The sequence below is a fragment of the Idiotropiscis lumnitzeri genome, chromosome 4, assembly GCF_059441095.1.
Source record: "Idiotropiscis lumnitzeri isolate Australia: NSW breed Sydney's pygmy pipehorse chromosome 4, RoL_Ilum_1.0, whole genome shotgun sequence".
Lineage (NCBI taxonomy): Eukaryota > Metazoa > Chordata > Actinopteri > Syngnathiformes > Syngnathidae > Idiotropiscis > Idiotropiscis lumnitzeri.
In genome coordinates, this window is record NC_142394.1 from 20,403,094 (window position 1) to 20,428,809 (window position 25,716).

Genomic DNA, 25,716 nt, shown 5'->3' on the forward strand with positions numbered 1-25,716 from the left:
CCACCTTGGACCTCTGGTAATATGATACAGACAAATGTACGTGGAGACAGTCTCTACTCCTCAGTACAGTAATCTCAATTTTTCTTTTCAGAGGATAAAAAAAATAAATGCCTGTGAATATTGTTATGTCTGTCTACATGTGTTGCTCCGTCATTTGTATTTAAATGTCTGTTACTTAAGCGGTTATAACACTGCAACACCGACCCATTATGCCTTTGCTGTAAGCCGTATATTTTTTAAAGTAATACTGTCGGTTGAGTTTGATATGATGTTCAAGTCCATTGGATCTTAGTTTTGAGAGGCAAGTAGAATTTTATTTTTATGTGCGGCGTTGGTTAATAGCGTCAGGGCTTGGTCTCTCCTATAATTTAAGGAAAATTGAATAAATACGTACCCAGAAGTGTAACCATCGTAGATTGTTTTTTTTAACTGTAGAGGAAATGTTTTAAATATGTTTTTCCCACCCATGACTTGATAGCAGGGCTTTACAAAGATCCAGAGCCACTCTCAAGATATTACACTGTCTGAAACACAATCATCCACAAACCCCACAGGTGTGACACTCCTGTTAAAATGTCAAAGCACAAGATAAGCTTAGCCGCTCTCAATTTTTGGGGTGGCAAAAGAATAGTATTCACGAACAGTGTTAGTTTCTGATAAGCGGCACTTGCTTGATTGCTTGGTAAAGTTGTCGACATAGCAGTGGTCGTGGGAGGATTTGTCTTTGGTGTTTTCATTGTCCCTGCACCACAAACACAACGTGTAGTGTATGAAGTGCTGCCTCCGTGAGTGAAAAAGCTTTTCTGGTCTTCAAGGGAGCTCACTTTATGCCCCCCCTCCCTCCCCACACACACACACTCTGGAAATAGAAGCCAACTTTAGTCATAATGTCAGACACAGACGCATTTCAGGTCCTTTCCTATTCTATGGTTATCATCACGTTTCCTCTTCTAAATGGGTTCCAAAATTAAAGGTAATTCCTATAAAATATGCTAATGAGCCAGTAGTCACAACTGGCGTGGGCCCATTCAAATGCTCGGGCGCTCTGCATCTACTAGCACCAAGGCTAACTCTTAACGAGATGAGTAGTCAAGTAGGCAGCGATAATTAGCGCGCAATTAACACGCCGCCAAGTCCCGCACTCGCCACCAGCTGTTGTCATCAGAGGAGTTTTTGGCAGTGGGCGGGTGGGGGGTCCAGAGGAAGGTTGACAGACCTCCTCATGGGAACAGATGGCAAACACGGCGCGCTTGTTGGCAATCAGTGCGTTTTTGAGCTAATGACTTAATTAGCTATGCAAATGGACAAATCAGTGTGGATATTGTCATTTAGTTGAAAAGCTCACCTAAATTAATTAGCCCGATTAAGACAGAGCTGGGCGGAAAAACGGTTGCGGGGGGGGGGGGGTTCTTTTTTTTTTTGGATGACTTTGATAAAATAAGTGAGAAGCTCAGGGAACAAGTGGTTAGCACTTCAGCCTCACAGTTCCAAATTTCGGGGTTTTGCATCTCAATGCTGACCTTTGCCCTTTGTGGAGCTTGTGTGTTCTTCATGAAGTATTCCGACTTCCTCCCATATTCCAAAATCATGCATGCAGATAAATTTAAAGCGACATAATGCTGCACGGCTCCCCAAGTGTGTAAAGCGGCTGTTAATAGATTTGTTCTAAAGCAATTTTCAACACTTTAAATGGGTTAATATTGCGTAAAAATGACCGATCATATCGGGACAGAACAATACTATATCTATATTTGGACAAAATCTTAAATTGACTATATGGGGACATACTCGGGTTTCTGCTCAAGAGCACCAGTGTGTGCCCTGGCGACCTGTCCAGAGTGTACCTCACCCCTCTGGCCCAAAATCAGGGATACACTGCAGCTCACCTGTGACCCTGATGACATTAAGCAGTTCTGGAAATGGATCGTGATAAATAAAGTGTGTGTAAATGTGCATTCGGGTGCTTTGTTGTTAGGAAGTGATGGCATCGGTAAGCATATCTTAGGTTGTGTTCATGTTTGTGCTTTGTATGTGTGTGTATGTAGTGCAACGAGCCAGGCGGCGTTGACACACATGACCGCTGAAGCGTGCGCTCTATTTCGCGGTCCCGCATCCACCCAGATTACAGTAGGGGGCCGGTGTCTGGCAGGGTTTTTGCCATCTTAAAATGCTTTTGATTGAATTGAATTTTAAAGGAGACATATTTAAGATAATGGACTTTTTGAATTGCTTGTATACAAAAAGTTGGGTCTCTGCAGGTGTCTGCCCCCCCCCCCCCCATCAAGTTGATCATACAACCACGTAAATCTTTTTGCTGCTGTTTTTATTTCTGCTTAATAATGAGTTTGATATTAAACTCTTAGTTGGGATTTTTTTGATGGGTGTTTGCCGCTCAAAACGTCTAGTCGGCGTGGCTTCCATATTCTCCTGTCTCTCACTGTATGTCGCAAGTGTAGATAGATGAACGAAAATGTATGAAACGACTCGCGAGGGACAAGGACCTTATTCCATTTCTGGGAAAAAAATAAATAAATTGACATCGATCCAAATTTTGATATAATTGTTAGTATTTTTAGTCTAAAATTGAACCATAAACTACAAATCAATTAATCAGTTAATGTCATTGAATTAGAAAATTCAAGATTCTAATATACTTTGTACGTACGACCATAAATTTGTTGTGCATGTCGTACAATATCCTCCAATATATTTGGCTGACACTCTCCTTTTGAATTTTAAACGAACTGTCAGTGGTTCTTGTAAAAATGAATAAATAAATATTTGGTTACTTTTGAGATGAGTATTGTAGTGACGATTTGGGTTCAAATCTTTCTTTGCCGATAGTCTCTCAAAGAAAACTATGCAGATAAGTTTCTGTTTAAATATGGTGAGTGTTATCCGCTTCTTATTTCACCTGACAGACACAATTTTCTTGACCTAATTTGGTCCTAGATTCTGGCCAGGACCCTCTTGCTTCTTCTTCTTGTAGAAGTAACCACAGTCTTGGAGTTGTAGGCGCTCTTGATTTCTGCCATCTGCTGGTGAACACTGTTCTTACATCTTAAAACTGTTCAGCACTAAACATTTTTATTTTCATGAATTAATTGAGGACCACTCCGAGTGTGGGCCCGGTCCATAGATGTATCACTTCAGCATACTTTCTTGATGACCATAATTAGTGGGGACTTTGGCGCCATCATGTGGTATGTTAGGGTGTTATAGAAAGTACCCCCCAAAAAAAAAAAACGTAAAATATGACTTTTTTTTTTTTTTAAAGAAATTCACAGGAAATAAAATGCACCTTTTTGAAAAGCATAACACATACAAGTGGGGCTTCACCTTCCATCTCTGATGATTGTCAAAACGGTTGGGAAACACTGATCTAAATGACGAAAATAGGACACACACATGATGGAACATGCTCAATCGCTCTTTTTTCTGTCATCTCCAGGACGTTATGGTAGTGGGCGAGCCGACGCTGATGGGCGGCGAGTTCGGCGACGAGGATGAGCGCCTGATCACACGTCTGGAGAACACGCAGTACGACGCTACCAACGGCCTGGATGACGACGATGACTTCACCGGCTCGCCGGCGCTCACCAACAACGCGCCGTGGAGCGGCAAGGCACCCAACGGTGGGCCCGACGGCAAAGCGGAGAACGCGGCGCCGCAGGCCTCGCAGTAGGAGTGACGCATGTGGAACAATGACAGCAGCAATAGCCACACCGCCTGAACATTAAAAAAAAAAAAAAAAAAAAACATGTATGTAAATGTACAAAAAATAACAAGGTGTGGACTTCTTTTTGGGGCAAGAAAAGCTTTTGGTGGACTATCACCACTTTGATTGGTGGAAAAGGGTCACATGACACATCACAGTGGTGCCGGAATAAGATGTTTTGTTGTTTTTAAAAGAAAGCACCAGCTGATGTTGTTTAAGGCCACTGCAGTCGCTCACTTGCCTTTTCTGTTTCAAATTAGCAGGAAATGACAGTCCCTGTGTTTTGGTTTTAGGCAACAGTGGATGCGTGGGTAACACGTTCAACCTCACAGTTTTGGGTTCCTCACACATCCCAAAAACATGCATGTTAGGTTCATTGAACACTCAAAATTTACCATAGGTGCGAATGATTGTCTCTATGTGCTCTGTAATTGGCCGGCAACCAGTCCCTTTTGCCCAAAGTCAGCTGGGATAGGCTCCAGCTCACCGGCTAAACCTCGTGAGGCACAGCAGTATGGAAAATGGATGCCCCGCCCACACTGGTGACCTCCTTTTGGACTCTGTCTCCTGCTCTGTGATTTTGTCTTTAAAAACATTGAACTTTTCTCCCTTTAATTTTCCCAAACTGCATGATTTTATAGGGTTTATTATTTTTTTGTTAATTTCATATATGTGCTTTATAAAAAAAGAAACACACAACAATCTGATTGTCCTTTATCAGTTTGGGAAAGTTTGTAAGTGTAAATAGAAGTCTATTTTGCCACAGAAAGCAGTTTGGAAACGGCAGCTGTTTTGTTCTCTACGGGAGGTTCCAAATTTCTGGTGGTGGTTCTAAAGGTTCCTGGCGCACCTCCCCACACCATCCTTTTTTAGCTAGTGCACAACCAAAGCAACAATTCAACACGTTCGCATTTCTTGTATATTTGATGACGACACCCTGCAGAAATGCTGCGCCGTCCCTTTAATTGTGTTCACAAGGCTTCTCCAATTAGGTCTCCACTTGATTTACTCTGCCTGCAAAAGTTGGGATTTTTCCGTCTTTTTTTTTTTTCAGTGAAGAGCTGTAACAGAGACAGGACGCCGGTCGTGTGTAAGAGGATTCCACCATTCCAGGATGTTCGACACGCACGTGGTTGTGTGAAAAGCAATTGTCGCTGTTGAGTTAGCATTTTATGTCCCACCAGTGTGTTAGGGGATTCCAGAGCTTCCTTCCTTTCCTGGGTCCCATCTAAAAAACAAGCTGGTTCTTCTGTTCGGAAAATTTCCTGATCTCTCCATGGAAGAAGCTACAATGAAACTAAACTTATGAGCCAGTATCCCCTTTCATGCAGCCTGTCAAAAGCTGTTTTTTTTTCCTCCATTTTTTTTATGTCTCTTTTCTTTAGAAATGAATGAATGTCATAATGAGATGGCAGTTGATCCCTCACTGCAAGTAAATCAGGGCCATAACACAGATAGGACAACATCTACGTGTTAAGGAATTCACATCGCACATGATGAACTGCTGGGTTCTGTGTAAAAGGCAAAAGCAGATCTGTTATGGCTCTGATGTCTGCTCTCTAAGACAGGAAAGGCGTCGCAATATTCCAACTTTGATCAGTTCAATCTAAACACCAAAGGTGGATAAATGTCAGTTTTTTTGTTGCACTGTAGCTCTGATGTTGAAATTTCGCAGGATCTTTGTGTAAAATGGGCTACAATTAAGTTACCCTTGTAAACCAGTAGCCCCTTTTTCCATGACTGCAAAAAGACAGATTTTTTTTTCTCACCAACTTCGAAAGAGAGCAGAAACCTGCCAGATCGCAGGATACCGCAGACAACAGAGGCAATAAGCTATCGCACTGGTGTTACAGCTCCAATTTGGCCATTTTGCAGGCCCTCTGTGTCAATGGAGGCTTCTCGGTTGAACTTTTCCCAAGAAGACAAAAGGCGCATGTCTTCACACGACTGCTTATTTATTTGTGCAATTTTTTTGTAAGGAAGCAAAACACACATTTCTGAATATGTTTGAGGCTAGTATTATTAGACACCGTTTGTACATTATATAGCAGAGGTGTTCCGTGTCATATCTGATGTCTGGTATGTATGCTTTACCATTAACTTGTGCCAATAAAACCGTGCTTACAAATAACACGGGGGTCTTCTCCTTCTAAGCGAATAAAGATGTTTAATAAGGTGGAAAATCAACTAGCAACTAAATTGGAAACGATTCGCCTGCAGATTATGTTGATTAGCAGCATCTTAAGGATAGGTTTATGGCTTTAACAATCTTATGTGGCTATTTTCTCGCTTTTAAAACTGGTAATTGGGGTAAATGCCGGAATGAGAAACCAATATGGGAGTGAATTTAAGATTCCAATAATTGGATTAATAAAGAGAAAAAAATAAGTAAGAGTATTTTCACATTTAAATGGGAATAACCTGCACTACCCAACAACACGTGGTTTCTTCTGGGCTGAGTTCTGTTGTTGGGTAGAATTGAATTGGAAGAAGACTCGGTGGATCTTGAGCGACACCAAGTAGCTCATGCAGGGTACTGCAAAAACAGTCGCATTACATGCACGCGTTTTTAATATTTGTAATGAAAACGAACAACTTGTCATATTTTTCTAGTTTTTAATTAAACCAACCAGTACACAATTATTTAACAACAAGACTAAGTATAATCGGATATCTATGGAGCTTTATAATTCGTAAACAGAATCCCGTGAAACACACAAAAACATGTTTGGGAATCTTTTTCTTTTAATTTAAAAATGGGGGGGAAATTAGAGGAAGTATAACAGAACGAAATAAATATTCAAATGTTTCTCCAAATATTACCGTCATAAAAATAAATAAAATAAATAATATTGCATAATCAAATATGTCTGGAATTAAAAAGAAATACATTCCTCTGTCACCAAACTGTCGTCGTCGTAACATAACGGGTTTCAAAAATAATTAAACAGAAATAAAGTATCACACATTACATGGGCGTTGTAACAGAATTAGTAAGAGAGATGTAAAAAATGCATTGGTTAATAAAACATAAGAGGTTGAATGTTTATATTTAAAGAATTAATACAATACAATACAATTTGATTTATATAGCGCATTTAATGTAATTTGTAAATAATCAAAAAATAAACGTATTTATCTTTATTTATAAAAGTAATTTTCATGTGTCAAAGAATAACGTACAACACGTGGCATGAGTACTGTAGCAAAGGATTAAAAATATATATTGATCGTATAACATATTAACACAAAATAAAATCAATGACCAATGAGCTTTAAAGAATTACGTCGCGTCAGACGTCTTTACCTTGTTCGACGCTTTTGTCATGATGTCAGAACAGCGCGACACACAAACGTCTGGTCCCACAGTAAAGATGGCGGACGCGTCGGGGACCGAGCTGTCAGACGAAAAAGAGAAAGAAGCGGACACTGAACGCAAAATCAAACAACAAACGCGACCGTGGCAAGATGCGAGCAAGTCGGGAAAAGTCGTTATTTCTTCGCCACTGCCCGAGACGTTGGGCTTTTACGATATTAGCGCTGACATCAGGCGCGAGCGAAGGGACCACTCGGCAGGTAACCCCACCTCCTGTTATTGTTATTATTTTAACTGTAACGCTGAAACATTGACAGTTTTCATTTATTCATGCTTTCTAAACGGTCAAGGAGTTGAATGAGCAAAGCTTAAACGCTAAGGTCCAATTAGAACGTTTAGCCCTGAATCCGGATGTGATAAACAGACTTGATTAAGAACAACACTTCTTAAAGGTAATTCGTGGACGCACTGTTCCATCATCACTCTCAGGGGCAAAAGTTTGGCGATCGTAATTTACATTTCAACAACTCAGTTGATTCAAACCTGCAGTTGGTGGAAATTAGTTGACACCTGGAAATTACCCCTTTGCCACTTGTTGTTTTCAAACGTTATGAAACGCTCTATAATGGCCGTGACCCCCACGATGCACATTTTCGGTTACAGCTTGGATTGGAGGATAGAGTTAATGAAATTAAAGACCATTTGTTCCCCCTATAGTTTAACTCATTAAATGGAGCCAACATACTCCATTAACTCGCAAACCAAATTAAATAATGGTCTGTTTTAATTCATCAAGGAGCTTTGTGGCCCGTTTCTGTCGCCTGAAACCCGGCTCAAATTTCACATAGCGTAAGTACATTTGTAATTAAATGAGATGAGTTCTGTGCAGTCATATTTTGCTCATGTAAAATATCTACCTTTGCTCAAAGAAGGTTTGGAAACACTATTGCGGTTGTAGCTCACTATTCCCCTGTAGAAAATAAGGAATTATGAGTCAAACTTGCCAACATAAAGTAAAGTAATATTTTTACTTGCCATGTCTTGTATCCCTTTTTTTGTTACATTCTTGCTTCTGTACCACTGTTAATGTTTAGACATAAACAAAGTTTTACCCTTACGGCAAAAGGAGTAATTTACACATACAGTTCTGCATGTTTGTAAAGGTAACCAGAAACATAACCCCCTTGAAACTATCATTGTGACACTCTCTGTGTTTGTGGATAGCTATTGTTGTCAGGCAGCAAATATGACAATGGGGGCTGTGTTTGTTCCAGATTCGTCGCTGACCCGCTTCATCTGCACGGAGCTGACCCGAGGCTACTTCCTGGAGCACAATGAGGCAAAGTTCACCGAGCGTCGCGAGAGGGTGTACACGTGCATGCGCATCCCCAAAGAATTGGAGAAGGTACCCATCCAAAACACATACTCACATACACAAATAAATAAATAAAGATAACTAAAACCCAAATTCATTCACCTCCTGACCATACTCGTATCTTAACACATTTACTGCCGTTGACGGCTAAAGACGCCAAAGATCCAATTTTTTTTTTTTTTTACATGGCTGGTAGTGAATGAGTTAAAATACTCAGATCTTAAATTATCTCTCCCCATTGAAATGAATGGAAATGCAACTAATCCATTCCACTCCGTCGAAGAAAAACACAATTTGTTTGTTTTTCAAGCGGCTTTCTCAAGAAAGGTTGCAGTCAAACAATATTATACTGCATAGAAACACACAGTATTAACATTTGCTCTCCACATAACCTGCATGGAAAATGAGGGCACAAAATATAACTAATGTATTGGCCTTCCTTCTTCTTCTGTGGCATCTGTTAGTAGTTGGTAAACATACCTAATGGGCATTGCTGCCACCAACTGATATTGTCCTTCTACAGCAAGGAAACTAATCCTGTCTTAGAATGTGTTCATTTTTAATTCAGTGAAAATGTTTAGCTGATTCTGTCTTTAGCCACCAGATGGCAATCTGGAGAGTGGCTTCGATTTCCTCGCTATTCCCTGCTGGACTACAGTGAGGCGGAGAGGAATGTCTGTAAACATTGTAGATCTCTGTACATTCACTGTGTCAAACAGTTTGACCCACACATTAATTTATCTCTCTTCCTAGTGTGTCTTTCTATAAAAATATCTCCTATTTGCTCTGTTCAAGTCACACACACTCCACCAATGGGAGGCAAACCCTTCCACTAGGGTCCACCTTAACTTGGCTCACAGCTCCTTAGGTTTAAACACTGTAACGTTGTTTTACTTTTAAAAGGCTGTTGCCGCACAGCACCAAAATGATGACAAAATGACTTTTTTAACATGGGCTCACTTAGAGGTACGTTGTTTCGATTGTTGCTTTCGTTGTACCTGAGTTGTCAATCATTTTCATTGTTGCTGTTTTTGTTTCAGTTGATGATCTTTGGTTTCTTCCTGTGCGTGGACGCCTTCCTGTACGTGTTCACACTGCTGCCCCTCAGGGTGCTGCTGGCCGTGCTACGACTCCTCACCCTGCCCTGCTGTGGCTTCAGGTCCGAAACACCGCACACACGCACGACCGACAGTTTCATACTTTGGGAAGTCTCGGTCTTCACGGCAAAAGTAAACGAGTGATGGACCTGTTGGTCCTCGTCGTGTCGTGTAGTGTAGCGCAGTAGTGTTTTCACCATTTATAGATGGATATTTTTATTTTGTTTAAAATTTGTCAATTTAATAACTTTAATAACTTCATTGATTGTTCTAATTTATTATTTAAAATATTTTAAAGTGTGCGTCTTTATATATATATATATATGTATATATATGTATATATATATGTATTTATATGTATGTGTATATATATATATATATAAATATGTATGTATGTATATATATATATGTATATATATACATATATATATATATGTATATATATATACGTATATATATATATGTATATATATATACGTATATATATATGTATATATATATATATACATGTGTATATATATATATATATATATATATATATATATCTATATATATATACATATATATATATATATATATATACATATATATATATGTGTGTGTATATGTATAAAACTTAAAAAAAAATTTAATTAGTAAGTCTTATAGCAACTACTCCATTTTTGTGCCCGTCCTCCTCCCTCTCTTACTGTAGAGCACGTACATGCCCCTACTGCAGAAGAAGCAGGTATGCTCCCTCCAGTCTTATATTCACGTTCACTCACCAGCCCCAAGCAACCAACTCATTACCTTCATCCTCATCTTCATCATGTCCTTTAGATGTTCAGCTGCTCATCATGCCAGTCCTCTTAACAGCACCTTGTTGGTTAGTTGCCCTATCATGTCAGCCGAGGTTTGCGGGGTGCGCAAGTTCATCCTCAGTGCTGTTTGCTCAAAAACGACAAAAAAACCTGCCCGTATGGATGCGCACCATGAATTTGACAATTGCAACCTAGGAGACTTTTATAACGGGAAACAAGAAGGAGAAATACTGTTTAACTTGGACTTGATGGCCAATTGACGCATTTTGGAAGACACTGAGGATCAACGACGTGCACTACATGGCTACAACCAGCAAGAGGCGCTGCTGTTTCAGTCCCAACTTGTTTGTCAGAAAGGAGCGCAGCATGGCATCAGCTCGGCTGCTTTCTTATTTTAATCTACCGTATGTCAGTGTGAAGGCATTGCTCCACCCTGTGACGAATAGCAGACAGGACAGGAGTAGTGAGTCAGGCAGTGCTGCTGATGTGTATAGTGGGAGTGGCTATGCTCAAAAGCTACTTGAGTGAGAATGCATTGCCACGGGTGACTCTACATACTGAGGCTGTCACTTTCGGATATACTATAATGTGAATGTGTCAGTGAACCATTTCATTTTTTTAAATCAAAATCCGTCATTCAGAGTGCGTCTTGCAAGGCTCTTTTACACAGAGAGGGCTGCCAACAAAAGACCCAGCTTTTACACGCCTTCGCATGTTATACGCTGGGTTTATACGCAGCTCTGATGTCTGTCATGAGTCCACAGGCTCTTTTTTTGTCACAGCACCATAAATGCTAGTTTGGAAAGTTGCATTTTTGATCCATAAGCACTGGAAATGTCCATGTTCACAATGTGGTTATTTGTCCTATTCAGTAATGTACATTTTTTTGCACGTTTAGTAGTTTGTCGTCCGATGTCTGGCATTTCATGGCATAGTGGAATAAATTGAAGTGATGGACTTCTAGTGTAGTATCCGGTGTAAGCCAATGGCGTGATTCTGTGCTTCCACAGTGGGTCGAGGTTGCTGCAGCCGGCGCAGGTGTGCGACATGCTGAAAGGCCTCATCCTGGTACTGTGCTTCTCCATGATGCACTACGTGGACTACGCCATGATGTACCACCTGATCAGAGGGCAGTCCGTCATCAAGCTCTACCTCATCTACAACATGTTGGAGGTGCTATTGGAGTTATTTGAAACGCTCTTTTGCTGGATGGTAGAAAGTAATATATACTTTTGTGCGATAATTCTAATCTAAAATGTGCCTTGGCTTGATAAATGTTGGGACACTGCTTTAATTGGCCTAAGTCACTGTTTCTGTGCTTCAGTTGGTGCTGCTGTTTTGGTCAGCAACTGAACGAAAGTGGTCAGCATGAACTATTGTGCATGATGTAGATTTGTTATCAATTCACTTGTCAAAGTTCAATATATTAATTAGGGGCATGTGTTTAGCTTTTATCTAACGCCTAAGGAAAATTGGCTATGTATGAATGACATCAAGACTGATTAATGTTAAGGTAGACTTATTGTTTTAGCATTTTACAGTGTTCAATAATTTTATTTAAATGATAGGTGTAGTGACAATTTGACCTGAAAGTGGAACTGATCTATTTCTGTCATTTCCTATGGGCAAAAAAAAAAAAAAAAAGGTGGCAGATCGCCTCTTCTCCTCCTTCGGCCAAGACATCCTGGATGCTCTCTACTGGACAGCCACGGAGCCCAAAGAGCGAAAGAGGGACAGCATCGGAGTCATCCCTCACTTCTTCATGGCTGTCTTTTATGTTTGTATCCTTCCACGGCGGGTGTTTTAAAACTTGTTAGCACCAGCTGTAAATTGTGCATTATATTTGTGTTTCTTGCTTTAAATCATGGTTCTCACTCACTTTTTGAGTCTGGGACTTTTTACAGAGGAGAAAGTTTCAGGTCCACTTATGTGGATTTGCCCTTTATTTATTTATTTATTTATTTATTTTTAAACAATACAACAATCATTTATTATTGATTTTTTTTTTTTATTATTATTATTTTTTTTTAAATAATGTTTTTCTTGAGCTTCACAAACACAGTCCTCCACGCCATCCTCATCATGGTCCAAGCCTCGACGCTAAACGTCGCCTTCAACTCTCATAACAAGTCCCTGCTTACCATCATGATGTCCAGCAATGTTAGTAGTCGTACACGCATTCACATTCATATCATAGGGTGACACTAAAGTAAAAGCAAACTGAATGTAACCGCATCTCATTTCACAGTTTGTGGAGATCAAAGGCAGCGTTTTCAAGAAATTCGAGAAGAACAACTTGTTCCAAATGTCCAACAGCGGTAAGATATGCTTCAGCATCTTATCAGGAGTGAACAGATAAGAGTTGGAATTCTTTCCAAATTATCCTCCATTATATTATTTTACGGTATTATTACAGCCGCAGATGAAATGTCCTGGAAGCTTTGTGTGGGTTCTGACACCGGCACCCATTTTCTTGACAAGCGTGATGTGACAAGTTGTTCGTGTTTAGCAGCACTTGTCGTTGTGGTTTCACATGTCATTCGTCTTCTCCCGGCAGATATCAAAGAGCGCTTCACCAGCTACGTTCTCATGCTCATCGTATGTCTGAGGAATATGGAGCAGTTCTCATGGAACCTGGGTAATTATCTCGAATAGTCTTTTTTCCCCTCGGTGCGTAACAGAAAATAATTGAGAAGCACTGACCTTCGTGAGGAACAGCTCAATTCCAACCTTCCACCAAATGTTGTATTCGGAACTCACTACTACCTCTTACACACATGAAATATTCCTGAGGAGTCATGCGTAGTCAGTGCAGGGCTCCACAGTTGGGGCAATCATTGTGACCCGTGAGCAGTTTTGTCCTCCAGGGGGAGTCCTCTTGAGCTGCGATGGCGTGACAGCCCGATTGACAGCTCCCTGACAGGCATCCTCTCCCCGAGACACTCCTGAAGGCAAACGCGTGAGCGCTGACTGACAGACGCAGCCTGTCAGCCACGCTCTGACACGGACGCACCCGTTCCAGCCCCTTTTCCATCAGTCATGGTCGCTTTCCTGAATGCTTGCTTGTGATAAGCTCATATAACAAGCTTTCCTCTGAATGCACGCCAAAGCCCATTTTGTGTCGTTAGTAATGAGTGACAATGTTTGCTTGTGAAAATATGCACAAAGCCTATTGTCGAAATACATTGAGAAGTTAAGGATGTCTTGTGCTCACAACAGGTTTTGCATTAACAGCGACATTTTGACTAAAGTACTGTTTAAAATGTTATAGAAACATTAGGGAAAGATAATGTCATATCAATTTTAAAAGAAAACTTGATGATTGGTTTGCACACAGCGATCGCGCAAGATTACCACCTCTTTTGCTCTAAGATCCTGAAAAATGACCTGTTATTATACTGCCTGATTTTGTGTTGATGGTCTGATTTTTGACAGGATATGTTACACTGATGTTGCCGAGTCGACCGGGAGGGTTATTGTCTCGAGTTGTTAGTTTGAGCTTGCATTGTGGAATACACCATGCCATCCTAATTTGCTGAATGCTTTGGATGAACGTGCATCGATTCTGGGATATGAATGTCCAAGTCATGCCCTTTTTTGTTTTCTTGTACGGAAACTGAGCGATGTACATAAACTGGGCCGAAATTTAAATTACATAAATGCGATTGAATACCAAATCACGCAAAAACTGGGGCATACAAATTTGAAGTTGTACTTTGCAATAACTAAAATGGTCTCAATATTAAAATATACAGCATTCATCACTTAATTAGCATTGATTATTCAAAGTGACATTTTGAAATTACAGAAACATCGCGCATGTATAATTAACAAGCAGTTCACTTTTTCATCAGTTCAATTGTCTTATAAATGGATTGTGCTTGTTTTTTTTTTTACCGCAGAGCACCTGTGGGTGTTGTTCCCTGATGTCTTCATGGTCCTCACCTCCGAAGTGGCCGTTGACGCCATCAAACACGCCTTCATCACCAAGTTTAACGACATCACAGCGGATGTAAGGACTGAATTTATTTATTTTTTTTTTTTTAAAGTACCCCTCCTCTTACATCATCCATGTCATCTGGCAGGTTTACAGCGAATACAGAGCCAGCTTGGCCTTTGATCTTGTCAGCAGTCGACAGAAGAACGTAAGCAACGACTTCTTTTCACTCTGCTCTCAATCTGTTGACATCAAGCGTGTTCTGTTTTAGGCTTACACGGACTACAGCGACTCCGTGGCCCGACGGATGGGCTTCATTCCGCTGCCTCTGGCCGTGCTAGTAAGACGGCGCACCCTGCAAATGCTGTTGACCTGCAAATACATGATGTCAACACCTTTTTATTTTGTGTTTGAACAGCTTATCCGGGTGGTCATGAGTTCAGTGAAGGTGCGAGGAGCGCTGTCATACACGTGTGTGTTCCTCTTTTATCTTGGGTAAGACTTCTGCAAACTGATAAGAAATGATAAGAAGAACTGCACTTGTATTGAGCATCTATTATTATTATTATTATTATGCCTATCTGTAATGTAAATGCGTAATTTAACAGAGCTGTAAGCTTCTTGAAAATCTGAAAAAAAAAACATTTAAATGTCTATGCCTTACAGCTCCCGCAAAATCTGTGATTTTCCTACAAAAGCCCAGTGAAATTACTACTTATCACGCTGACGCTGCCTTTTTTAAAAAAATGTATAACCTGTGAAACTACTGCATCCTTCACATGAAAACCCTTGTAAAATGACCACCTTTCACAAAGATCACAAATACCATGTTTCACATGAGCTCCTGCAAAATTGTTGCCAGTTTCACACAATACCACCTCTTTCACATAGATCCCATGTAAGAGAGCCACCTCTTTCACACTACTGTGAGATCCTTCAAAATTGCCTCCTCTTTCACACTGTGATCCTGCCAAATTGCTGGCTCTTTCACACATCACCTACAAGATTACCTCTTCTTCGTATAAAACGACACTGAGATCTTGTAAAATTTCTGTCCCTTTTACACTTCACTTTTTTACACAGAGACCATGCAAAAGTGCCTCCTCTTTCACACTGAGATCCAACAAAATGGCCTTCAAACAAGAACACCTCTTTTTGCATGGATAACTGACATGAGTACCATATCTTTCACCCTAATATGCCGCAAAATTAGCGTCCCTTTCACTTAGTACCACCTCTTTCACACAGGTTAACTCCTTTACACTGAGATCCTACAAAATCAGTTTTTCACACAGTGCTAATACAAAATGCCAATTTCTTTCTTACAGGGATCCTGTAAAAACACTACTTCTTTCACACTGTGATCCCGAAAATTACTGTTTCTTTCACACAGTCACAGCTCTCATACATGGAAGGCCTTTAAAGCATTGTCCTATTTTTTCCCCATACGAAGTCCAAAGCTTTTGCATGCCCATTGACACATTTTGACTTTGCATCTATTTTTAATTCTAAGCATGCATGTCGTACGTCATAAAACTGACTCAAATATTCCCACACAACACACACGCACTACAGTTACATAAGCATCAACATTGTGTCCTCGCGTTCTCCCTGTGCTCGTTCGCCGTATCCCATCGGGCCGGCGCCATTGAAGAGTTTCCCCCTCGGGGTGAAAAGTACCATGTTGTCATCTCGGCTGGCATCTCGGCGGTTTAAAAATAGCCCTTGCTGGAACACACTGCCGTGCCCTGGCAACAGCTCAGCCGCACTGATATGCGCTCGCTCTTAACACCTCATCACATGAAGCAGCAGCTCCGCAGACCTAATTTTGTCCGCCTGTCATCAGTGATGTCCCCCGTTTAGCCCTGATGATGGCACACTTGGATCATAAATGCATCACAGTGGACCAGTAGTAGTGTAACACACCACTGAACATGTGATTTTGTGTTATAATCACTTTAAATAAATTATAATCTCATTCGTTTTAAGATGAGCGGGCATTTTTTTTTTCCAGAAAGTGCCACGCCTGTCGCCTCCTCCACACGGAGACCCTGCAAATTTTACCTCTTTTGCGCAGAGACCCTTCAGAATTACCACCTCTTTCACTCTGAGTCCTGCCCACCAAATGACCTCCTCTTTCACACATAGATCCTGCAACTGTACCACCTTTTTTCACACCGATACCCTGCAAAATGACCACATTGTTCACAAAGACCCTTCTTTGAGTTGACTGTCCTTTACAAATAGATCCTGTTAAATTGCCCCCTTTTACATTGAGACCCCTGCAAAATTTCCGCCTCCTTCACACAGAGAACCCATAAAATAACCCCTTCTTTTGCCGCAGACTGGTCACACTGAAGGTACTGAACAGCATTGTGCTTCTGGGAAAGTCGTGCGTGTACGTCAAGAGGGCCAACATGGAGGGGAAATTGTTTGAGAAGCCCCACACCGCGGCTTCGTCGTCCTCGGTCAAGACCCCCAACAACAAAGGCGACCATGCTCCCACCACGACGTCCACAGGTAATGTAACCTAGCAGTTAGCTTCACTCAGCTGCACATCTGTAGCCTCTTTCACAAAGAGACCCTACCGAAATTAAAACCTCTATCACAAACATGCTTAAAAAAATTGACAGTTTCACACAGAGGTCCTGTAAAAGTGTCACCCCATTCACGTAAAGATTCTGAAAAACTGTCACCACTGTCTGTACCTGTATATTGACCAACTCTTTCACTGAGTTTCTTAATAGTGATTGCCGCTTTGACTTACATGATGACCAAACTTTTCATGCAGAGAACCTGCCAAAATACTGTCTCCTTTACACAGCGAGCATGCCAAATTATCATCTTTCAATGACATTCTGTAATATTGTTGTCTCTTTCAGACTGGGCGGCAGTAAAAAAAATAAATAAATAAAATAACTTTTTTGTTTAGGAACCCTACAAAATTCACTCAGAAACTTTGCCATATTAATCCTGTATACATATCACATCTTTCACATAAACCCTGTGATATCACACCTACTGTCACACTGTTTGTTTGTTTGTTTTTTTTGTAAAATCCTGTGAAAATACAGCTACGGGACAGAGACGGAGACCCTGAAAAATTAGTCCTCTTTCATGCAGAGATCCCTTAAATTGTGCGAAACTTTCATATAGAGATCCTGAGAAATGATCATCTCTTTCACACTGAGATCCTGTCAAATTTAAAATAAAAAAATTGCTGTCTCTTACATGCATAAAATGACCTCTTTTCAGACATCCCTAAAAGAAATTATCCACCCCAGGTCCTCCAAAATGGCTGCCTCTTTTACACAGAGACCATATGAAACTTAACCTGTTTCACATAGTGAGCCTGCAAAACGACTCCTTTTCATACTGAGATCTCCGCGAAATGACCGCCTCTTCAACACAGGGGCTCACTTCAACACGCGGCAAGCGTTAAATGTCATCTCATCGCTTCCATGACAACAAACTGAGGCAGACGCCCACTGACGCTTTCAGTTTATCTCGTGAGACTGCACAAATGGTGCAGTTTGGGCCGGGCTGCTTTTAGACGCGCACATCATCAGGCCAAACTCCGATAATCACACGTTTTCCTGGAAGCGCCGGCACCTCCCTGCCTTTTGCAGCCAAATCCCCTCGGCTCTCACCTCCACGCATGGTTCCGCCCACACTTCTCAGCGAGAGCTTTGAGGTGACAAAAGATCCTGATGATGTGTCCCTTCCTGTCAGCTTTATCTGGAATGACATAGGCGACAAGACGCCACATCTTTCAGCTAGGATTTCAGATGCCATCCTCACCTCACTTTCAACCTCACTCTTGTTAAAGTGCCAATCCGCCGCACAATATGTTCAAGTGCATGTCTTTACTTTTTTCAAATCATCTGGATTCGCAGAGCACAAAGACATACCATCTGCTTTTGAGTGTTCGTCCGCAGGGCAGATGAGGGCAACGAGCAGTTTGACATCAGAACTTTTATTCAAACGCAAACATGAGCTCTGGGAGCATAAAAACTTTCACCAAGGCAAAATGCACTGTCCTTGGATTCTGAGGAATTACTGTGTTTTTTTTTTTTTTTTGTTTTGTTTTTTAGGCTCTTTCACACAGAGACCCTGCACAATTGCTCCCTCTTATTGCCTATATATATATATTTTTTTTTTTTACATTTTTATTCACTTTTTAAGAAGAACCTTTGTGTCCTTGTCATGATGTTATGTGGCTTCTGTAAGTCACTGTCACTTTTATACCGAGACTGAGCAATTTTATCTTTTTATTTGTACAGTTGACCCATGCTATTCGTAGAGATAAGGACCAGGCCTACCCGCAAATAGTGAAAATCCTCGTATATTTGACGCTCATTGAAATTTAATTAATTTCATTCCAAAGTAACTCAGATATATAATCAATATTTGCTTTAGAGACACAAAAAAATTGTTAAAAAATACTGGCAAAAAATGTGAAAAAACAATCTGTGAATATGTTAATCGACAATCGAGTCTGCGGGGGTCCACCGCACTGATATTGACTTAATCAATTTGGATTCTTTCCAAAATGGACTGCCCTTGGATCCTGCTGAGCTACTGCTCCTTTCACACAGAGATCCTGGGGAATTAACCTCAACATTCCCACAAAAATCCTGTATAATCACTCACACTTTTACAGAGACCCTAAAAATGCAACATCTCTTTCACATAGAGGCTCTGTAAAATTAACAGCTCTTGTAATAGAATTCAGTAAAATAGGTTAAATCACACTGAGACACCATGAATGTTTTACACAGCAAATACTTGACACTATGACACAAAGACCTTGCAAAATCGCAACCACTTTTATACAAATCTATTTAAAATGGCCGTAATTTATTGCAATCTTCTTCTTCACAGGTGACTCCAAGCCAAACCTGAAGTCGCCCTCTGTCCCTCCTTCCTCCTCACCCTCATCTTCTTCAGTGACCACCCAACCAGCATCGAGGTGTGACTTCCCCCCGCCTCCCGTCGACACTTCGGCCTCAACGTCTGCACCTCCTCCTTCTCATCCTGACCAGCCGCCCCCTACACTTGAACCCCAGCAGCCTGCTCCCCCGTCCTCCAAAGAGGAGCAGGAACACATGGCCGAGGGTAGGCCCAAGGCTCCCAAAAAGGACCTTCTGGAGATCGACCGGTTCACCATCTGTGGCAACCGAATCGACTGAGGCAAAAGACTCAAGAGTAAGATATTGGATACGCGTTGTGGTAGTTTGCTGTCGTGTTGAGACGTTTCACAACGGAAAGAATGAGCGGGCTGATATTCAGTTGTGTGGGAGCTGGGTCTGAAAAGGAGCACTTTTCAAGGTGCGGAAGAGCACAGCTGGAACCCTCACAAAGGAAGGGCAGGGGACTCTCACTTCATGAGAGACTCCAAAGGATTCCCTTCCTGAATGTCGCAGCGCTGCACAAAATGAGGTTTACACTTTCTCAAGACCGTCATGACGTGTCATGCTTCTTCTTTTGGATTGATGATTTACAATAAGTACTTGTTGCTTTTTTATTTCAAATTGAAAGAGAAGCTAACGTTCCAGCAAGCACTTGAGTTTGCACAGCTCCCATATCTGTAGCCACTTTCACGGGAATCATGCGAAATGACCGCCTTTTTTCAACCAGAGAATTGATTTCATGGTTCACAAAGTGAGCCTGCAAAATTCTTGCCTCATTACAACTGAGCTCTCGTAATTGCATTTCCTTTCATACAGAAAGCATGCTTATTTATTGCCTTTTTAACACAGTAACCCTGCAAAATTACCGCAACTCATAGTACCGAGAGCCTGCTAAATCCCGTTCTTTTTCTCTTGCAAATTTCAGAATTAGGGCCACTTAGTTCTTGCCCCTCTTACACAAAACATACTGGCATTTATTCAACACAGACAACCCTACACAATCACTCACACTTTTACAGATACCCTAAAATTGTGTGGAGTGTACCAGTACTTCCATACAGATACAAATCAATCTTTTTTTTTTAATTTATTTTATTTTTTTTTTAACACTGAAAATTTCAGTGTTACAGCCTCTTTCACACACAAACCCTGTAAAATGAAGACACTCTCTCACAGAGTCCCTGCAGAATTACTTCCACTGCTCATAAGACTATCACCCCTGTCATACGGAGACACTGCAATGTCAGAACCTTATTCACTGAAATTTTGCAGTTGCAATCCCTTTGTCCATGGAGATCCTGCACAATTACCACCTCTTCCAGAGATCCTGCAGAATTCTAGCCTCTTCCATGCAGAGACCTGCCCATTTCACACAGAAACCATGACGTCCTTCCAGAATTACAGCCTTTTTTTAAATTGAGGTCCTGCAAAATTATAGCCTTATTGACGCAGTTTCGCACAGAGAGCATGCAAATTTGCTCCCTTGTTCACACAGAGATTTTACAGTATAAAAGCCTTGGTCACGCCTGAAAAATGCCTGTTTCATGCAGAGACCATGCAAAAATGACCCTCTTCACTCAGACTTCGCAAAATTACTTTCATACTCCCATACCATCTTATCAACACAGATTCTTCAAAATGTCCTCCTTTTTCCACAGAGATGCTCAAAATTTTGTCACTCTTTCACTCAGAGATTCCACAAAACGACCAGCTTTTTCATTCATGCTTCCAACTTTTTGATGATACTTATTCGTTTTCTCAGTGAACAAATCGTTCAATCACTACTCAGAAGAGGAATCGCTTCTCTCGCCCCAAAATGGCGGACCAACTCTGAATGTTCTTTCGACGTCTGCCTGCTGTCCCAATACTTTTGTCCATGTAGTGTTAGCACTGATGGAGCAAACCGGCTCATTGCATTGGTGAGCCTTCGCCGCATTGTTTACGTTCTCGCCGTAAGTCAGAAAGGTTTTCACAATGAAAGCCTTTTGATCTGGAATGTTTTCAGATTGACTTTAATTGCAATGAAACGATCGTTTGTTCCCTGCAAAAATATGATTAATCTGCTTTTTATTTGATACATGATGTGACATGTCAGGTGTGATTTATTTAATTTTATTTAAGGTACTTTCCTCCCTTGTCGTGGAGGGGAACTCCGCAAGAGAAAGTTTCTATATGGTTTACTGCCATTGTTTTAATTATAATAATGTAATAAAAGTATTTTTTGGGAGTTGCCATGACTCAGCATGTTTTATGTCCCTGGCATATTGTTTGAAATATTGAAACAATATTGTGGGATTATTTTTATTTTTGGCTTGTTTTCCTTCTGTTTGCCACCTTGTTTTTTTTATTTTATTATTTTTTTAGGGGGGGGGTGTTGTCATCGTTGGCAAGAGTGCCAAACAAACCTGAGAGTGAGTTGATTGGTTTCTGATGATCATGCTTCATAAATCCCTTTTTGACTTCTTTTTGCCTTCCACGAATAGGCAACACATTTGATTAACTGTCAAGAGGTCAATGTGGCATCCACCTGGGAACAATGAGCCGTCAACATTCAAATGCGTTAAATATCATGGGTCTATCCCTTTCACACAGATATCCTGTAAAATTACCTCATTTCTACAATGCACCCAGCAAGACCCGGCAACGTTTTTGCATGTCGAGATTTCTTGCAAATATACTGACTCCGTAACATTAAGACACTACAAAATTCATTTTTTTCACCTTTTTGTTACAGAAATCGCAGGATTGTCTCCTTTCAATATGAAGACACTGTCTCATTTACAATGACACCTAGCACTTTTTCATACAATAATTGTGCAGAGAAACACTAAAATTCTTATCTATTTGAACAAAGACCTGGCAAATTTGTTGTCCTGTTTTTCACAATTATAAGTCAAATGAACTAATTCTTTAACACAGAGAGTCTGCTACAGGTTTGCCTTTTTCATGTTGAACACAGATACTTTGAAAGTACGTCCTCTTTTGACTGCACAGAAATGATCCATTTCACACATAGTGCAAATGCACTGCCTGTTCCAGACAGAGACCCTGCTAAATTACCTACTTGTTCACACAGAGACACAGCAAAATTAAGTCTCATTTGTAAAAAATAAAATGCAGAATTAACTCTTCTTTCATGTACAGACACTGCAAAATTGCCTCCTATTTCATAAAGAATCCCTGCAAAATATCCTCCTTTTTTCTAAAGAGAGTGAGATCCAGAAAAAAACTTGAAAATGACTGCCATTTACAATTAGCCCCCCTCCAAAAAATACCTGCCTCTTTTGCAAATTCTTAAACTATCTCCTCATTCATAGAGAAACTGTAGAATTACTGCTGTTTTCATGCATACTACTAAAGTTATACCACTTACAGAATGTGACCCCCTTTTTCCACAGATACCCTGAGAAATGACATCTTTTTCACAGCTATGTACCGTATATGTTTCCAAATCTGCAATTTACACTTCCTAGAGACCTAGATGTTTAATTTCATGATGGGACTATTTGAGAAGTCATTCACATCATGTATCAGTGTCAATACTAAACTTGCTTTGTCCTTTTTTTTCTTTATTTTCAATGAGTGCCAGTAAACTGAGATTTACCCCCCAGACGACCTCACCTGTCCCGGAGGCCAACTTGTGTGTCTCGGCTGTACACTAACACTTATTAGACGACCCATAAGCTCCTTAAGAGGGGACGCTCACGGCCAAGATGCACTTAGGTCAGTCACCATTAAAAACATCTACCATGTTCATCAGAAAATTCAAGTTATAAAGCTTGGTTTTCATTTGGGGCCACATACAGGATAATGTAATTAGGCACCGATGGTATAAAGTATTTTTTACACAAAGTGTATATTTATGCGAATAACCCACTTTATAGTTCTCTTCCGCTTTGCCAGGTTCCTCTTCCTCGTGAGCGTTTCTCCCAACCCAGGGGCAAGGTATAGACATCCAATACCTGCTAACGAGCCACAATGACCGCGTTGTCCTTTCACCGGGGGTCAGGGGCCCCCTGGAGAAGAGGTCCTTTCATTCAAATGCACTGGATTCTCGAAAGTGATACATTTTTTTCTCTCACAGACATTTTATGTGAAGTGTACAGGATTTTGGCATTTTTGTGTGTGAGGTCAATACACATTGGCACCATTGATGGTAACCACGGAAACATGAAGTCAGTGAGATACTTGTGAAATAAAAACACAAGTCAATATTTTGTAAACATCCAAATTAAATAACATGTATATATATATATATATATATATATATACATGTTATATATATATATATATATATATATATATATATATATATATATAAAATTAAAGTAGTTTATTTCCAATGCATATATAATTATGTTTATCAAAAATACATTAAACTAGTTGCATTTTGTACATTACAAATTACATTTCAAATTGACCCCCAAACTTATGAACTGCAGTGTATATAATTTTGTTAAACGTATTCCCCCCCCAAAAAGTCCCAAGTATTTCTGAGAGAACGTTGCCTTGTCCTTCCGCTTGTCTTCAGTAGGGGGTGCCCTTTATCAGTCACCGCGCGCTCCCGCAACACGCGCACGGATGCTGCTAGGCGTGGAGCGCGCGTGCCACCCTTTGCGAATGCAGGCTTGTGTGGTGACTCGTCTCGGAGTGGAGACGGCGGAGAGAAGATTTCCCGGCGTGGAGGCGCAGACCGCAGTGGGGGAGAACAACGATGCCCAATTGCCGGTAGCAGGTGCTTTCTACCTGGACACTTTTTCCACATCTCAACCCGTTCACCTGAGCCATACCCGGAAGATCCTCGCTGCCTTCGTGCGGACTCGCGATGGCCAAAAGCGGAATCCTGGTTCTTCTCTGCATGTTGCTGGGCTCCGGGGAGCTCCAGGAACCGGAGCCGCGACGGCTGCCACCCCCGCCAACCAAGTTGGACTTCGGCTATGTGCCCGCCGGAGTGTACGAGACGGTGGCTCACTACGAACCGGGACCCATCGGCATTCTGTTCCACATGGTGCACACTTTCCTGTGCATAGTGCAGCCCAACGACTTCCCGCAAGGTAAGCCCAACCGGATACTTTTTAGTTGCATCTTTACACACTACTTCTGGGAGTGATCGAGCAATGAAAAGAAAAGAAAGCAACTTGAGACCTTGGGTTTGATCCCTTGAGCAAAACATTGTCTGTTAAACGCATAAGTGCAAAATTTGGTGAAATTTATGCTAAAAAAAAAAGTTAGCCATTTACCATTTAAAATGCACCAGTGGGCAACCCGAGGTACGTGGGCGAAATACAGCTCACAAGAGCCTGAGCATTATATATATATATATTTATATATATTATATTATATTATATTATATTATATTATATTATATTATATTATATTATAGGGAGAGAGATATAGTTGGTAGATAGATGGATAAGATCTGCTTAGATATGTCTACGGATCTGCTTTTTCTTAGTTTTTCCTAGCACGTAGTCCTCATATGCCATGTTTGCTTAGCATCAGCTGCCATATAGTTTCTACAAAAAAAATGCATAAACCATTGTTGTTAACCTTCATATGCTATGTACCTCAGGATAAATCACAACTTTGAAAAAATACATAGATTAAAAACAGAAATGGATAACTCCGTCACTAATGTGTCAACAGCCTCGGGTTTTCATTTGTTGTTTTTTTTTTTGCCTCTATATACTTTGTTTAGCATTAACCACCACATTGTTTAAAAAAAAAAATGGATTAGATAATCCCCGTGTCAACATATTTGAGTTTCTGTTTGTTTTTCACTGGCCTCATGATGTCATTTTAGCTCAGCATTAATCATCACTTTAAAAATGAAAGAACAGAAATCATGTGTTAACGTGTACACTTTTTATTTGTTTTTGTCAGCCTCCATATGCAATGTTAGTTCAGCATTAGTTACTGCATTTTTTTTAAACAAATGGATAAACCCTGTGCTAGTAAGCCAACGCATCAGCGTTTTGTTTATGTTTGTTGGCCTTCATACATTAGCTTAACATTAGCGATGGAACAAGTAACTAAGCCTGTCAAACAGAAAATCACACGGCTAGTAGATGAGTGCTTGGCTTTTTTTGCCATGTTAGCAAAGAGTCAAGACGAAATGTGTGACAGCTATCCTAGTGCTTTGCCCGTGATCTCTATGGCTACGTTTGGAATTTCACTCTGACGCCGGTGCGCTACTCTGAGAATGAGCGTCAGAGCGCAGTATCCTCCTGTTTATTTCCCAACGCAGCCTGTTCTAAACCAATCAACAACCCGCCCTTGAACTGTTTCTCTCTGGATGATCTCTCTCTGACGGAAGTGGATTTTCGTCCGTCAGAGTAATCGTTAGTAATCGAGTCAAATACCGACGGACCTCTCAGTCCATCACTGTTGGACGGCCATTAGGCTGATGTTTTCTTTTTTGGGGGGTCTGTGGTGGACTCACGGACCAATGCACTTCTGACAGACTAACTGACGGACTGACCAACTGAAATTACAAAACGGGTTGGCTTAAATAAATGACGGACTGACAAATGACGGACGGGTACCCAAGCCGCTGACGG

General features: G+C 40.8%; 3 protein-coding genes across 23 annotated transcripts in view; all 3 read left to right on the plus strand.

Moving 5' to 3' along the window:
- The window catches only part of ldb2a (LIM domain binding 2a), a 56,594-nt gene extending 50,745 nt beyond the window's left edge, over window positions 1–5,849 (plus strand). For all 5 annotated transcript variants that reach the window (XM_088294716.1, XM_088294718.1, XM_088294713.1 and 2 more), the window contains exon 9: window positions 3,452–5,849. In XM_088294716.1, coding sequence (XP_088150842.1) covers window positions 3,452–3,685 — 234 coding nt within the window. In that variant the 3' untranslated portion in view covers window positions 3,686–5,849. The remainder of the gene's footprint in view (window positions 1–3,451) is intronic.
- A 1,192-nt stretch (window positions 5,850–7,041) lies between these two features.
- tapt1a (transmembrane anterior posterior transformation 1a) lies at window positions 7,042–21,393 on the plus strand. 2 transcript variants are annotated; one of them, XM_088294760.1, is made up of 15 exons: window positions 7,042–7,294; window positions 8,309–8,439; window positions 9,450–9,568; window positions 10,201–10,233; window positions 11,317–11,479; window positions 11,952–12,087; window positions 12,369–12,466; window positions 12,555–12,624; window positions 12,864–12,944; window positions 14,209–14,318; window positions 14,392–14,451; window positions 14,515–14,583; window positions 14,662–14,738; window positions 16,588–16,763; window positions 19,128–21,393. In XM_088294760.1, the coding sequence occupies exons 1-15, from the start codon at window positions 7,045–7,047 to the stop codon at window positions 19,433–19,435; spliced, it is 1,881 nt and encodes a 626-aa protein (XP_088150886.1). In that variant the 5' UTR covers window positions 7,042–7,044; the 3' UTR covers window positions 19,436–21,393. The 2 variants fall into 2 exon arrangements, with proteins under 2 accessions (XP_088150886.1, XP_088150887.1); XM_088294761.1 differs by lacking the exon at window positions 10,201–10,233.
- Window positions 21,394–23,836: 2,443 nt separating this feature from the next.
- Window positions 23,837–25,716, plus strand: part of prom1a (prominin 1a) — a 41,631-nt gene continuing 39,751 nt past the window's right edge. For all 16 annotated transcript variants that reach the window (XR_015842823.1, XR_015842824.1, XR_015842831.1 and 13 more), the window contains exon 1: window positions 23,837–24,210. Coding sequence is in view for 4 of the 16 variants with exons in the window: in XM_088293215.1 (XP_088149341.1) it covers window positions 23,982–24,210 (229 nt within the window). In the remaining 12 variants the exon portion in view is untranslated. The remainder of the gene's footprint in view (window positions 24,211–25,716) is intronic.

What these genes read in the sequence shown, in the direction of transcription:
- tapt1a (XM_088294760.1), top strand. Translation starts at nt 7,045, where the DNA reads ATGATGTCAGAACAGCGCGACACACAAACGTCTGGTCCCACAGTAAAG. An exon ending in GCAGTTCTCATGGAACCTGG is followed by an intron (nt 12,945 to 14,208) that starts GTAATTATCTCG and finishes TTTTTACCGCAG; the next exon opens with AGCACCTGTGGGTGTTGTTC. An exon ending in GTGTTCCTCTTTTATCTTGG is followed by an intron (nt 14,739 to 16,587) that starts GTAAGACTTCTG and finishes CTTTTGCCGCAG; the next exon opens with ACTGGTCACACTGAAGGTAC.